The following is a 17,283-nucleotide window of genomic DNA, read 5'->3' on the forward strand; positions in this document are numbered from 1 at the left end:
TAAATACCCAGATTGGTGGGTCATATGCTAGTTCTATTCTTAAATTTTTGAGGACCCTCCTTACTGTTTTCCATGGTGGCTGCACCAATTTACAAATCCACCAACTGTGCACGAGGTTCCCTTTTCTCCAGATCCTTGCCAACACTTGTTGTTTGTTGTTAGATATTTCTTTATGAAGCTTATCATATGTAATTTATAACAGCAATATTAAAGCACATTGATAATTACTAAAGTGAGAGCTGTATGGTAATTTTGTTTTACTTAAATGTTGCACTTTGATACCAAAATGCATTTCTTCCTGTCAATCTGTCAATCTACCTGAAATGGCCTTCTAGAAACATATTTCAATTTCAAAAAGTTAGATTTAGATAGGGATAGCCTGTTGGAATGGTACAGCTGGGTTGTTTTGGTAAAAATAAATATCTAATGACAAAGTAAGGGGCTCTGCATTGCTCTCTTGCCTCTACAATATACTGACCATTCCTACAAAGGGACTTTAAATAATTTGCTTCACTTCATGTACAGGTTCTGAATTAAACTTGTTTGATTAAAATTAAGTAATTCGTGGCCAAATTTATTTACCAGAACTTTATTTGGTTGACTTTTTCATTTCAAAGACCTCTGTCAACTCTATTTTCTTGGTGATTAGAAAATAATCGTGATTTAGGCAGATTGGGGATTCAAAATGTTGCACAATTCTAAAATTATTTTGTGTTTGGCTTGAAATTATATTGAAAAAATATTCTCTTTAATAAGATAATTATACATTGTAGAAAATTCAAGCAATGCTGAAAAACTACATAGAATACAATTTTGCCCTGAAACTCATCACCTGGAAATAACCATTATTAACGTATTCATAAATATCTTCCTATATATCTTGTAATGCATGTGTAAATAGATTGATATGTAGGATTTTATATAAATGAGATCATATACATGCTGTTTCAAAGCATGACTGGTATTTAATGGAACTCTTTCCACTTCAATATAGATCTTGAGCATCATTTTTAATGACTACACCTACTTATACACATATACATGTGCCATAATTTACTTAAAAAATCTCCTATTAGTAGACTTTCAATTTTCTCTAATTTTCTCATTTATAAACAAACTATGGTGCTTGACTACATTTTCATTCTTTGTAATTACCTTCATAGAGTAGATTCCTAGCAGAATGGTTGCACAATATGCTTATTTTATTTTTTTCATATTTATTTCAAATTATACTCCACAAAGATTATGCATATTTGTAATTATACCAATAAAGGACATGAGTGTCCATTTGTCTGCACCCTTGCAAAAACAAGATTTTGTCCCATATTCTCATTTTTCTCTTCTGTGGGTTACAAAATGAAAGCATATTCTTATTTAATTAAAATTTATTTGAGTGACAGTAAATATCCTTCCACATTTTTATTGACTATTTTTATTTATATTTGTGTCCTTGGTGTATTTACCTTTTAGGCACTTGTCTTTGTCTCATTGACTTGTAAGAACTCTTTGTGTAATGGAGATATTTTCCTTTTGCTTGTCAGAAATATCACAAATATATTTTTTCCTAGATTTACTATGCGTTTTAACCTTATTTAACCTTTTGCTGTATAGATTCTAATTTTTATGTAGTCACAATCTTCAACTTTATAGTTTCTTATTTTCATGATATATTTAGAGAGGTTTCCCTACCCCAAGATTAGAAAAATATTTACCCACATATCTTAGTTCTTTTATGTTTTTATTTGAATTTTTTATCCATCTGGAATTGATTTTTGTGTAAGGTTATACTGGCATTTGATGTTTGAGCACTTCAGATGATCTAGAATCATATTCACAGCTCTTCAAATAAACTATTGTAAAGCCTTCCTGTCTTGCCCATCCATTCTACTGGACTTGGGGTTGAAACTCTTTGGTAAAGGTTTTGGCTCAGACTTTTCTTCAAGCAGGGAAATAATTTGTCTTTCAAGTCTTCCCTCTTTTTTCAGTTCCTGCTGGGCAGTGTAAACAGAAACCATGTTTGTGACGACAAAGCACTTTCAGGCAGAGTAGATGGCAAGGAAGATTTGGCAGCTGTGATCTGTCAGGAAGAAATCACTGATTTATGGGCTGTAGCTACCCAGGTGAAATAAAAAATGAGGGTTGTATATCCAATCTTGTTCTCCAGTGTGGATGAAGAGTCTGTGTAACCGAGCCTTAATTACGCTAGCAGGTGGTTCTTGTTTTGAAAGAGGAGGAAAGATTGCCTGAATGAATACACCTCAAATTTAGATCCTATTGGAATCACCTGGGGAACTTGAAAAAACACTGAATTTCCCAGGTCTCATCTTTAGAGATCCCGACTTGTTCAAGGTAGAGATAAAGAATCAGTACTTCTTTTTCCTAAAAAAAAAAAAAAAAAAAAAAAAAAATTAAAATGATTCCCAGATAATTCTCATATGACTCAAATTTGATTTAGATACTTGCATCATTTTTCTACTCATCATATAGCTTGGCTTATGCTGGGGACCTGATATCAGGACTCCTGCAGGTAATTCAAATTTGACTGCTTATTTCCAAAGGCATTAGGCTGCATCATTTTTCTTGGCTAAATTTCAGATTCAAAGACTCATTTAGAGAAATTTAATTTTATTATTCAACATTCTACATAATTTGTATAAATTACCACCAACACGGTCTGGAATTCCTGTTTTTATGGTTAGAAACATTTTAGTTTTTTTTTTTTTTAAACTGGAAATATAACAATAATGTTGGTGAATGTTTACCACTTACTGCCACCAAATATTTTATTTTCCAAGTTTTATTTTTTGAAAATTGTCGAAAAATAGGAAATCCTTTATTCTGGGGGAGCAGTTGTGCCACTTTTCTCTTTCTGTTATTGCCATCCATCCTCCCCAAGCAGGTTCGTGATTATTATTCCAATAATAAATTCCTTAATAAAAAGGACATAAAACAACATGGCTATTCTTAGGTGTTACATGAAAATACTAAATTGCAATAAAGTCAAATATAACAGCATAAATTTTTAATTTTTAATGCTGGTGTTACCAATCATGGTTGGATTTTTAATTTTATTTTATAGAAACTTGCTCCTATGGTCTAGTTCTTTTATACTTGCTTTTTTTTTTTATTACTTGTGTTGATTTTCTTGGCTGTTTTGTGAAACAAGGGCCATGTTTGATTTAACTTCATACCCTGATGTAAGCAGAAAAATGATCGCAAATTGTTTCGGATATGGATTTTGACCTCACTGTTGTAAAGTAAAATAAACTAGTTTGTTTTACTATTGTTCATGCCACGTGTTTAGTAACACAAGGAACGGTAAGAAGCAACTCTCAATAGCTGTAGTGTTGCCCCCTAAGGCTTCTGTTGATTCAGAATGTGCTCTGGGGAATACTGAGGATCTAAAGAGCCTTTCTCCTTTGAGAGCTAATCTTCATCTTCTCTTTTCATGTCGCTCCTTTTTACTTTCTTTATATCCTCCCTCTTTCGAAGAAAAGAGAAATAATACAGGCAAACTGGAAAGAAGGGAGTAAGTATCAAAGGAGAGGGGACCAACATTTTATTGTTTCTCTATTTTATTCTTAGCTCTTTATGTATTGTCTTATTCAGTCCAAATAATTATCCTGTGAAATAGCCACTGATTGTACAGAAGAGAGAATTAGGAGTTAGAGAGGCTGGTGACTGGTGGAGCTGAGATTTAAACTTGAGTATTCCTGATTCCAAGACATGCTCCTTGTGCTGAGCCACCTGAAGAGACCTTGGAAATCATCTAGTTCAACTTCCTCATCTTCTATCTAAATAAATAAATTACATATATGTTACTATTCATCAAAATTGTATCACCTAACTGAGACATTATCTTATCTAATACACATACGATTGCACAAGTCATGGAGAGATTGAGTAACTTGCTTAAAGTTATTAATTGAGTAAATGGTACAGTCTGGATGTCAATTTGAGATTGTCTGACTCCAGAGTCCATGGTTATATCATCTGAATCTTTTTCTCCTACACGAACAAACTAAACTGACAAAGGTTAAGTGATATTCCAAAGATCATTGCCTCTTTGATGGCAGAAAGAAGCCTAGATTTCCTGACTGCTGGTTGTTTGCTCTTTCTACTGTTCTACAGTGGGAAACATTTGATCAGAAATGGAATAGAATAAAAGCCTAACCGAAACGAAGCTGGAGCTCTTTGTGGCACCTGAATCTGCTATACTTCCAAAATTAGCCATCTGCAATCTCATAAATTGCTATGGAGTTTGTTCCTCTGGAAAATCAAGTGTAGAGTGTCTTTTTCAGTTATAGCTTTAAAAATACACACATCCACACATTATTTTCCTTTTTTATATTAGTGAAAACAGAATATAATAAATCAGACAAGGAGTTTCTGATAGTTCACCTTATAAATTGCTTTAAATTCTAATTACAGCTAAACTAAAGTTATTCATTGCACGAGATTATTTTTAAAATTTCTGTATTTTCAAGAGTATCAAGTCAAGATGTGGTGAAAATAGTTCTTTTCTCAGAAACACTGGAAACATCTCTAAATTCAAGCAAGTTTCCAGTGCAGTGTATATAATAAATCACCTGTCTCTGTTTCAAAATTGTCAGCAACAGAATGGAAACTCTAGCACTTACTAGAGGATCAAGTACTGAAATAAAAATAATCTGTCTTTTACTGTCACATGGCTTCCATAAATCAAAGCCATTTTCTGGAAAAAATGAGTTGTTATCTTTACTGAATGAACAACAACGACCTTTGATAAATGGAACCTAGGGTGTGATTTGGGCATTTCTTTTTCGACTCCTTTAGCATTTCTGAGTGCCTGCAGAACACATGGAGGTATAGTGTGTGTCATGATGGGAAGAAGAAAACATGATGATACCGGGAGACCCTGTTTTTGCCCTCACAGACATGAATAGTGATGAAAAATTAAGTAGAGATTCTTAATCTCACATTCCTCCTTTCTTCCTTCATGTTCTCTTTTATACCCAGGCTGTGCTGTATTTTGATCCTGCAGTAGTGATGAAAAATAGGCACTTCATGCTTGATAAAGAATGATGCAGTGTAACTTGCCTCTCACATGTACCCAGAGTGTGGCTTGTCCTGCCACATGGATCATTCTAGTCCTACTATTTCATGTTACACACACTAAAGTAAGTCATGAAAAAAGAAAGATAAATTATAAAGATATGAAAAGCCTAATGTCAATGTACAGGGGATGAAAAACTGCCAAATCCAAGAAAATCTCAGCCAAAGACGTACCTTTTCTCCTTGCTAAGGGCGAGGTAGTGATTGGGCAGGAATCCATACTCCAAAGACTTGTTGTGCCATACCAAATGTGAATTTGTTCATTTAACCCCCTGAATCCCAATATCTTCACCTATTAGAGATCAAGACTAATACTATTTGTTGGACACAAGGGAATCTCTTCTCTATGTAAATGCTGCCTGGTTTTGCTGGCCTTGCTTGTTATTCTGCTTCTTGTCCCTCTGAAAAAGATTGGGGTGGATACTCTGATTATATATGGAATGGCTATTAATCAACAAGATGGCATCCTTCAGCCATGTGGTAGAACTCACATCAATGGAAATAGGGTCCCCTCCTGCTTTACTTCAAACCTAAACTTCTTAGACTAAAGAAGAAATTGTTCTGAATTGTTTCGGAATGTATCTACTCACTGTGTAAGAATAAATCTTATTACTTGTCAGTCTTAAGTCAGTAATAAGAGTCAGCCTTATTACTTGTCAACCTTTGCTTTTTGCCCCATTCCCTCCCCAATCCCATTATTGCATAGGCGAAAGGATTTGTGTCTGTTTTCTGAATTGAACTCTACCCTTAAAAGAGGAGGATGAGCTATTGCTAATGTCATGCTAAGGGGAATATTGCTGGCTCTGAAGCAGCTTAAATATATTTTGAGTAATCATTATAATAAAGGTCTCCTTTTGAGTGCAGATAGCACTTAGTATATCTGTGTTCTGCACATTAATTTAAAAACAATTCTTTATATCATTTCATGCATATGATAAGCGAATGAAAAGTTGCTTGAAGAATATTTTTGGGCAGTGGAAAGAGGTGACTTAATGAGGCTGACAGGTAGTTAGGTGGATTGATTATTGGGAGAAGGGCAGGAAATGACTAAGGGGCATCTCAGATTCCCCAGATATCTATTCTGCTCCAGTCAGAGGGTGATTTAGATTAAGAAGTGGCTTTTTTTATGTAAACTTAAATCTTACTTCTATGAACAGATCATTATTTTTAAGTTGAAGATGGAAATCTTCCAAGTACCATTTTGTTTAGTAAACACATAAAGTTACAGAGATCACATAATTTTCCTGTACTATGTAAATTAATTTACTACTACATATATTTTTTTAATCTTGTAAAGCTGTAGAATGTCTTTATAGACTCATTTGAAAAATGTCTTATCTTGTAGGTTTTTTGGTTCAGATTTATAGCTTTATGTATGAATAAAGTGTCCCTGCCATCGTTTTATATTTAAAAATTATTTCTTGATAAAAGACTATGTTAAGTTTATGAGAGGACTTTCACAAATAAACATGTGCTTTTCTAACTGAAGTTTGAAATGATGAGAAATAAGGAAACAGGCTAGCTTGCCATCATTTGGGGCATTTTTCCCAAATGATGTGATTAAGAAAGCATAATTTTGTAAGTCGATGATGCTTTATTGCTCGTTTTCCTTTGTTTTTGTTTTGTTAAAGGAAAATAATGGGTTGATTTCCAGAGATATAACAACAGGGAGATGTGGCCACAAAGATTAGCTGTTTATGTCCCTGCACATATGTTTCCTCTAAGATAAAGTGAATTGAAGCTCCACATAAGTTAACATTGGACAATAAATATATAATAAGTATATTTTTTGGAATTGATGTTGTAGAGATTGCAAGATGGAGGGCAAATCACTTTTTGGTTCCCATTTGCTCCCCTCTCCACTTGAAAAGCTCTCCTCTTAAAAAATAGTTTTTGTGCAAGGAATGTAGCTACTTATAAGTACCTGCTAGATGCAAGGTGGAATCAGGCTAAAACAAACACTGAAGGTAACCACAAAGAGAAAAACACCATCAGGAGCACTAAATCACTTCTACCTACCTGGTGGGATTATATAATGTGATGTTACGTGCAGAAGCCTCAGTCAATATGTTTAGAGTCACCTTTTGCCTTCCATAATAACCACCAGTTGCTGCAGTTCTCTGGAGCAGTTCAGCCTTTGGGGTAGGGAGGAACAACTGAATCATGTGCATGGTAAAATAAATGGTGATATTCTTATTGGTAAGAATCTTTATTGTTCTTATCTGTTTGGTATATATGCTGTGGTCCTCATAATAGCATATTCATGTGGCTTAATTTCCCTAGCGACATCACACATGTGAAGAAAAGAGATGTGTTTTTTTTTCTTCTTTTTTAACATCTACGTTTTTTTTCTGTTAGGGTGTGTTGGAGAGCTTCCTGGGCACAGCTGTCTCTGGAGCCATCTTTTGCCTCTTTGCTGGTCAACCACTCACTATTTTGAGCAGCACAGGACCTGTTCTCGTATTTGAGAGGCTTCTATTTAATTTCAGCAAGTATGTATATACATATCTAATTACAAATTAGGATTGTTTAATTGTAGAACATTTATAACCTGGACAGAGCACAGAATAGTAATTTGGTAGATCAGAATATGGGAATTTTAAGATTTGGAGGTTGAAAGGTTTTGAGAGGTTAGGTGGTTAACAGTCATTTTATATTTGATTCAACTGAGGCCCATATGTTGTATTATCTGCTTGCCCTCCCCCATTATTCTCTGCCCCTGTCGTACTGCTTTGTTCCTCAGGGGACTGACCCCTGTGGACACTCAAACTCCTTTGCCCTCTGGCTTTCTGTTGGTTTGGGTGAGTATGGAGCACCAGTAGGATAGGGAGAGAGAGAGGTCAGGGTGTGTGTCACCTTCTACCTCACCATCTCTGCTTTAGCACTGAAGTCTGGCAGTGGCTTGTCCCCTGAGTACAACCCTGTTAGGTTTCTCCTCCACCTTTGCTGTAGCCCTCACCGGTCTCTGATAACTCTATTCCTTCCTTGGCCTTTTCAAACCAAGAGGGAGAAATAGCTTCCTGATGTTTCTAGTACCTGAGTGCCACACCATTCTGTTACTCACACCTATGTAAGTAGCCCATTTATTAAGTTTTCATCAGAAACCCAACTGAGAATGACTTCTTTTCCTGCTATGATCCTGACTGATATACTAGAGAAATGAAATGTCTTCTTCAAGGTCACATGGCTCATTCATGAAAGACACTGGATGCTCCTGTGGTCCACTGCCCCTAACCTTTATTATAGTATTCTTAACTAAAGATACATTCCAAGACTCAGCTACGTAATAACTAACATCTGTTGAGTGCTGACCATGTACTGAGTATTATCTATGTACATTACATGTACACTCTCATTTAATTCTTATAGCACTCCTATGAAGTAGGGCCCACATCCTGTTTTATAGATGAGAAAGCAGGCGTGGAGTGGGTAAGTGGATTGCTGAAGGTTACATCACCAGTGGTTTGAAGGGCTGAGATTTGAAACCCTGCTTTCTGACTCCAGCACCTCTACCTTTGATGGAATCACTAGACACTACTAAGGGGCATGACAATTGTAATATCAGTATTTTATTCTAGAAATTGATGGATTGTTGCAAGGAGGAGAAAATCAAGTTAAGCAAATTATTCAAGTGGCTATATTAGCACACAAATAGATTCAAAATCAAATTGAGTATTCCGGCCTTTTCCTAATAAATTTAATACCTCTAAGAAAATTGCCTTTACTGGCAATCACAAGCCTTAGACAGATTTCAGAATTTCGTAGATTTTTCTAGTATTCCTAGTTAGAATTTCTATATATTCTTATATTATTATACATTTTTAGGATTTTAATGTTAGAAATGTCATTGCCCACATATTTACCTCATGGACTTAAGTACTCATATAGTAGCCTTTGAAACTGTGTGCCATCAAGAATGATCACAAGGTAGAGGAGTAAGTGAAGATTTAAAACTAGTGTTTTTAAAACTGGGTTGAGAACACGAATGAAGGTCTTCTGAGAATTTAAAGTTCTAAATTTTAAATAATGTTTTGAGTTTTCTGTAGATCATTACTACATATTTCTTCCTCCTTCTTAATCCTCAGAAGGACATTGGAAAGAATTCTGTTCATGTCAGTTCACAGAAAGAGTCAAGCAGTTTTTAGTTTTTATCTGTTGACAAAAACATGTGAGACAAGAAAGCCTTTGTGGAAAGATTAAACAAGCATGTATTATATACAGGAACAAACATATGCAACCTTTGCAGAAAGATTTATTGGATGCAATGTGATCAGAGCCTTAAACTACAGAAAATGTTTGCATCCCAGTTTAGTTTAAATATTGTAGGAGAGAGATTATTTCCTTTGACTAAACAAGTTCCTTTCTCACTTTCTCCTCAGTTTCATCATAATTAGTAGCATAAACATAATTCCAAGTGATTCATTTGAAAATAGTTGTAAAGCAACAAAAGTAACATTTGAGAATCCGTGCTTTAAATTCATCACTGAGTAACATGTGGCACTTACATGGTAAACCTTTTGTTTTATTCACATTACTGTATCATTTACTTATATAACAGTAAGTTTAAGTGCTAATATTTTGTCTAGTTGCAGAGTATTTGTGTAGATCACTAATTCCCAAAGTGTGTTTAATCCTGTTAAATGCCCTATGAAAAAAAAAAGCTTCTATGATCCCAATAATTCTGGGAAATGCTGTATATTATCTCTCTCTCTTGGCAATTCACTTTACACTTCAGCTTACTAAGGGATCTGAGAAATCCTTTAGTAAAGAAACTGTGTTACTCTGTCTTGCTCAGATTTTCTCCAACATATTTTACCATTTTTTTGAGAAATAGGTCAATCCTTGTTTTGTAGGTTCAGTGGACTCAAACAGTAACTCTGCATAATCCACAGATCTATCTGATATGGGACACAGGTTTTAATATTTTCCCTGTAAATTGGAGAATCATATAGGAATGTGAATTTTTGCTGTCACCTTTTAAAATTAGTCACAGGATGAAGGAAAGAGTTCACAAGTGTTTTCCTAATTCTGCAGTCTCTTTTGTACTATTTTTACACATTGTATTTCAATAATAGAGAATTAGATTTCTTTTTCTTGAATGAGGAATTTGAAAGAGGTTTGAACTATGTGTTTTAAGCCATGTAGAAACTTCTTAATTAAAGTTGGATTTTAGCCTGCATGATTGTCATTTGGTTATTAGATAATTTCTTCCTTATATTTGAACAATTTACTCAGAGACCTACAAATGATAATTTTCTTCTATTATATTACTGGATTTATTAATTTAGTTTGGGGAGTTTATATGTATTAGTCAGTAGCTGAATATTGATTTCTGCAGCATGTTTCAAATAGGAGTTCTTCAGTTTGTCTGTATCCTTGGTTTCATGCTACTCAGAAACTAACTCAAAATATCTAGGAATACTGAATAGTACTATAAAGACATAAGCTCATTTTCTCCTTCTAATTCACCATAGATTCATGGTCTCTTACTGTCATTTCCTGTTACTTTTTATAACCTAATTGCTGTTTAAACTTGGTATCAAAGTGACTGATAAGTTTTATTGGATGTAACATTGCCATTTTATTGTAGTCGTTAATATTGACCAATTTGTTTTAAAACGTTTCTCATCTCTTATTCCTCTTTGTTCTTGCTGCTGTAAACATATCACTTTCATAATGAAGTGCCATTTGTTTTATTGATTTTATTTGGATTATTCTTATACAACTACTCTAGGGGTATTTAAGTATTATAGAGCCGCCAGTTTGGGATATTGTTTAGGTCCTAAGATTTAAGTTTATACATGCATTTTTTTCCTTTGGACTTAAATTGATAATATTCCTAAACATTAGCTAGTTATTTTATTTGTATCTCATCCTGTCCTGTAAGCATCAATTCTATAAACAACTGTTAGCATTCTTAAAACAAATCAAGATCACTCTTTCATTTCGTTCGTGAAGCAAAACTAGGTAATTGTTAAATCTTTTAAGAAAAAGTGTTTTGGCTCAGAAGTAATAAAACTATGTTTCTTAAGTCTGACTTTGACACACTGTGACAGTGTAAATGATACCAAATTCCTAGAATTTAGTTTTTTCTATAGTCTATTTATATCACAAAGACACACATAGGATTAAACAGGCGTGCCAGACATAAAGGAAACTGGAAGGGAATGCAAAGGATGTCTTTAGAAAGATTCCAGGAAATCTGTGGACCATGACTATCTACCCCAGTGTTAATAATCTCTTGCTTTGACAATGTCATCCAATTTTTATGATTTGGTGAGAAGGGGGAAACAAAGGAAAATGAATTTAAGGCCTACTCTATCATGCACTAAATACAAATAAGATAGGGGAACCATGGTGTAATTTTTAAAAGGATCAGAACAAGAATATGGAGATTTTTTTCTGGTTTAGCTCTGCCATTAAAACCTTGGCACCAGATAAATGACTTAACTACCATTGGCCTTGATGTCATCATCTATAAAATGGGGCTTATATGACTAACTGGTATCTGTATTAGTCAGGATTCTCCATAGAAACAGAACCAACAGAATGCATATGTACATATATAAAGAAATTTATTATAAGTAATTAGCACATATTATTATAGAAGCTTGCAAGTCCAAAATCTGCAGGGTGAGTCAGCAGGCTGGATACCCAGGAGAGCTAATGTTCCAGTTCAAGTTCACAGCTTACTTGCTATAGGAGGAGAAAGAACCAATGTTATAGATGAAGTCTAAAGGTAGCCTGCTGGGAAATTCTCTTTTGCTTGGAGGAGGCCAGTCTTTTTTGTTCTATTCAGGCCTTTGACTGATGGATGAGGCCCACCCATATTATGGAAAACAATCTGCTTTACTCAAAATCCACCAATTTAAATGTTAATCTCATGTAAAACACCCTTACAGAAACAGAATAAAATTGACCAAATCTCTAGTCACTCCATGGTCCAGACAAGTTGACACATAAAAATAACCATCGCAGTATCTAAGGAAGTTTTAAGTCTAGTATTCTATGAAATTTTTAGTCAGTTATCTTCTGATTACATATGATAGCTCATAGGCCAGTGTCAGTAACTGTTTGAGTAACTGTGTTATTCAAGTCTTAGGCCACAGGCATGCATTAATTAATTCATCTAGCAAGTCTTTATTGGCCACTTTCTATGTGCCAGGCACTGTGCTAGGTAAAAGATTTGAATTTGATTCTGAGAGCAGTAGGAAGCTATCAAAAGCTTTTGGGGGTATCCAATTTACATTTTAAAAGATCATTTTACCATAATGTGGAAAATTGCTTTGAGCAGGGCAAGCATGTATATGCGTAAGGAAGGATATCAGTAAGGAAGTTCTTATAATAATCAGGCAATGACTTCTTGTTGGCGCAGACTGGGTTGGTGGTGGTGAAGGTGTTGATATGGTGTCTTTGGGAAACTATTAAAATATATCACTGACTGATATCAGAAATTCATTGTTTAAAAGCAAGGCTATAGATCTTCAAGCATGCATGATCCTTGATTTATTTCTTTTTCTCATGCTTTTTCAATACCCCAAAATTATGAGATAAAATATTGTAAAACACTCTCCATATATTTGAAAAGGATCACTATGAAATGGTAAAATGCCAAACATCACTCATCTTTTTCTAAATGTGCATCTTGAACTATTCACCTATAAGAAAGCAAAAGGCATCAAAAAACAATAGTCTCCCTAGTTGGAGGCAGCCTGTCCTATGAGTACTATGGAACAATCACAGACAGAGAAAAGGTGGTCACCAGGTACTTCTTCACACATCGCTTTAGCAGCAGGGTATCATGTTGGTGAGTAAGTGTCATGAGAAGAGGTAGCGTATGGTTGTAGCATGGCAAGACAGCCTTTCCTGATCTGATGACAGCCCGTGTCTCTTATCGCATCTCCTCATGTTGATGGCACTCTGTGAGCATTACACAAGGTCTCTTGCCTCATGCCTTTTGAAGTACGCTTTCAACTCTTCCTGGCATGACTCTCCCTGTTCTTTCTGGAAAATTCCTACTTAAATACCTTGAGTTTTTCCTGCACCTTTATTTGTCCCCTAGCCAGAATTAGTTACTTCTGTGACACTGTGTGAACCTTTAGGTATCACTTAGTATTTTATAGTGTGATTATGTTTATCAGTTTTCTTCCTCGGTAGACTGTGATGACTTGGGGACAGAAACATATTTATCTTACTGTCTTTATTAACTAGTAAAGCTCGCAAACATGTATTGGTGCATACTGGGTACCAGTGTTAGGCTTCCAAATTGTTTGCTTTGTAAACTCCATGAAGGCAGGGACCACATTTTTTGAATGAGAAAATGAGTTACTTACATACAAATGGTATGACTACTTTTAATGGACTTTTCTCAAATTTCCAGAATTATTTCTTTGTGGTATTATAACAATATTTATTACTAGACTAAATTCTTAAATTTAATGTTTTGGGATATGAAATCAAGAATGAGCTTTTCATCTAGTGGCTAAAAGTGATCTTATGTTTTTAGCAATATTTCTGCAGACATTTCGTAATTTTATATCTTTTTGTGTGTGTGTGTGTATTCAGTGGAGAAAGAGTCTAAACTTTCTTTCTTCTTTTCAGGGACCATAATTTTGACTATTTGGAGTTTCGCCTTTGGATTGGCCTATGGTCAGCCTTCCTGTGTCTCATTTTGGTAGCTACTGATGCCAGCTTCTTGGTTCAGTACTTCACTCGCTTCACTGAGGAGGGCTTCTCTTCTCTGATTAGCTTCATTTTTATCTATGATGCTTTCAAGAAGATGATCAAGTTAGCCGATTACTACCCCATCAACTCCAACTTCAAAGTGGGCTACAACACTCACTTTTCCTGTGCCTGTATGCCTCCCGGCCCAGGTGAGGACATCATGCTTAGTGTTTGTGCTTGCCCTGTGTGTGAAGGTGTGGTCTTCATGCATGACAACATTCAACATGGTATCGTGACCCTCAGAAAACGGTTTTATCTTATCTCCCCTGAGAAACCATCCTGCCAAATTTAAAGTCACATTGCCTGAAGTATCTTAGTCATGAGATTTAATTAGGAAGTGAAACCAGGAGCTCTAAAATATGAGCATAATTAGCTCAATACTTAAACTCAAACTGCAGTAGTTAAAAGGAAATTGTGTGTATATTATCCTTGATCTTACGTGCTAGGTGAGGAAACCAGGTTAACAGATATAAAGATTAACAGATATAAACAGATAGATTAATAGATATAAAGACCAGATAAATCTAGTCCTCTGAACTTCTATCCCATATTTCACTGCTTTTCTATTGCTACAAGAATCTCTTTCTTTAAGTAAACTCTAAATAGATTATTTTAAGCTTATGGAGGAAACAAAGGAGATACTAATTCACTTTGTATGATTTGAAACATGAAATTAAAAAATTCAGACTTGAGTCACCTAATGATAAAGTAGAGCCTTAATGTTCATCTCTGTTAAACAAAAAAAGAAAGAAAAGGAAAGGAAAAAGAAGAAAGAAAAGAAAGAAAATAAGAAATGTTATATTTTCAGAGGAGATTTATACTCTAGAGTCAGGAAAAACATAAAAGTAAAAGTAATTTCTGGGTAAGTAATATGATTTCATACATTTTAGCACTTTAACATCCATCTCACCAAACCCGAGAACTTTTTCACAAAAAAATGTTCAACCTGGTCTTTGGAAATTTTTCTTTTAGTAATTCATCATCCTTTTATAATATGGAAGACATCTGAAAAAAGGATTCACTTTAAGGAGAGTTGCTTTATGTCTGTTCTAGATAGTTAAATGGTAATAGTGCCAGTGATCCCAAGTTAAGCAATTAGCTACAGGCTGATGCCCCTTAAAACAAAAATTAATATACAATTCATGCTTTTTTGACTAAGGTCTTATAGCACCAGAAGTAAAGCAGTGTTCTGAGGACTGTGTAAACCTGGGCATAAATGTGGGGCACGTTCATGCAACATCCACTTTTACTTATAGAGTCTGAGGAAAAACCGCTTACTATTTACAGGAAAACAAACATGGTTATATTAGACTAGAATGCAAAATTCTTATGAATTTAAAAACTAAACAAGATGTTACAAAGAATTTTGATGCTTGTGGCAGGCTGTGTCAGATTACTCCTAGATATTCGAGTTGTATCTTCATTCTTCTCTGCCACTTTGGTGGAGAAGTCTTGGAGGACTGATATGCATCTTGAGAGGTGAGAGAAAAGAGAACAGTATCTCCCTAAAAATGAGTGGATCAGTAACACTGATGAGAAGATGGGACATTGTTGGGCTTTACACTCATGGATTAATTTTGTCTTGTTGAAGGAAAATCAACACACATTAAAAGAAAACCCATGCTTAAAAGCAGAGCAGAGAAAGTACAAAGTGGAAATATAAAAATTCAGGAGAACATGAATGACATGTAGTTATAAAAGCCTATTATTATTAAGATGTATACTGATTGGAAATATTTTATAACTTAAAAAGTGCTTGGAAAAGAGTAAGTACTCAATACAGGAGATGTCATTATTATAGTCAATTAAATATGCTCCCTGGAGAAACACAGATGTTACCATTACACAACTGTGTAGAGCTTTTCCTAAGAGAGAAGTGGCTAAAACCCCTTGTAACCATCCATCCTGGACTTTCAGGGGAAGTCCAGACTGAACACATTCGAAATATTGGATTACATACATACAGTAGGTCCTTGAGTAACATTGTTTTGTTCAATGTTGTTTTGTTATAACATTGATGATATGATGTAGAAACTTAATCTTGTTCATATAAGTTAGCCTATGGTAAAATTGCCTTCATCATACATCATTTTGCCTAAAGTCACAGAACCTATCAATGACATTGAGGACTGACTATATTTAATTGTGGGATTTTGAACTGTTCTGTTTCATTTATTTCTACCTATCTATATGTATGTATGTATTTTTGGAAAAGTATGTAAGCTGACTTCTCAGGCAAGTCTAGTAATCATACACTAAGATTTTCTAAAAGAAAAAAAATACTACTTAGCTATTTTGAGGTTTGAGGTGTTCATAAAGGCAAATGAAGACTTTGTCAGCACACCTGTCACAAAAATGATCTACCTCTTGTCAGCTCCATACCTACCTGAGGCTGATGGAAACTTGCATCCATTGTTTTAATTGGATACTGGCTGAAAAGGTAATGTGAGATCCAGGAAGACATATCTGAATGTGTTTTAATTGTGAAAAATTTAACAAAGATTTTACATGTAATTTTCATTACAAAAAGATTATTTATTTTCTTGAAAAAGCGATATTGAGGGTTGAAATGATTTTATGTTTGGGATGGCAAGTGTTGGCTAAAGTGGTGACTGTGTTTTATTTGACCTGTTTTCTCCCAATTGTGTTAAAGCAAATCCTAAATAGCTAGAGGTTGTCTTGAGAGGACTCTGACAATTCCTTCTACCTCTAGGTGGTACCAGTAAAGCAATACTGCAGGGTTTCAAAGTCAGGAAATCGTATTCCAGTCCCAGCTTGGCTAATGCCCAATGTGTGACTTTGGACAAGTTCCTTTTCCCAAGGTAGCTTAGACCTACCAAATCATCTGTAAAATGGGGTTAAAATAGTACCTATCTAATAGAATTGTTTTGAAAGGAAAAAAATGAGGTGTTATAGACAAAGTACTTAGGATACTTTCAAATATATAATAAATAATTAAATGTTAACTTCTATTATTATTGCTGTTATTATTCATTAACATTTAAAGTTTGTAAGTAGCCTTTAAGTATGAACAATAGAGTAAACAATTCAGTCTTCATCATTCTCCCTTCTGAGCACACATCGTTGGGCAATTGGCCCATTCTGCAATAAGACTGTAGATTGCACCCTGTATTTTTAGAGTCATCCAGATGAATTGCACTTATGAAAGATATGTTCATGAATGTGAGGATTATATAAACCTATAGAGACAAATTCTAGTTTGGAAAAAGGCAAATGGATATTTGCTATTTCATGACAAGCCGTGTTTTACAAAATCCCTTAAGATTAATGATGATGTATTTTTCTCATAACCTTAATACTTTTTGATAGCAAACTGCATAGATCCACCAAAAATTTAGTACTTCGTGATAGCAAACTGAAAAATGATGTTGAGAGAATAATACAGTTACATGTACAGCTAGAGTAAGTATTCTAAAAACAACAAAAGACTGGCCTTTCATCACA

The 17,283-nt window shown here is 34.6% G+C and overlaps 1 protein-coding gene across 1 annotated transcript in view; it reads left to right on the plus strand.

Moving 5' to 3' along the window:
• Positions 1-17,283, plus strand: part of SLC4A4 (solute carrier family 4 member 4) — a 273,776-nt gene that overhangs the window by 191,830 nt on the left and 64,663 nt on the right. Inside the window, exons 13-14 of the mRNA XM_011360616.1 lie at positions 7,453-7,586; positions 13,696-13,967. Of these exons, the coding sequence (XP_011358918.1) occupies positions 7,453-7,586; positions 13,696-13,967 (406 nt within the window). The remainder of the gene's footprint in view (positions 1-7,452; positions 7,587-13,695; positions 13,968-17,283) is intronic.

This window comes from Pteropus vampyrus, unplaced genomic scaffold, assembly GCF_000151845.1.
Source record: "Pteropus vampyrus isolate Shadow unplaced genomic scaffold, Pvam_2.0 Scaffold56, whole genome shotgun sequence".
Lineage (NCBI taxonomy): Eukaryota > Metazoa > Chordata > Mammalia > Chiroptera > Pteropodidae > Pteropus > Pteropus vampyrus.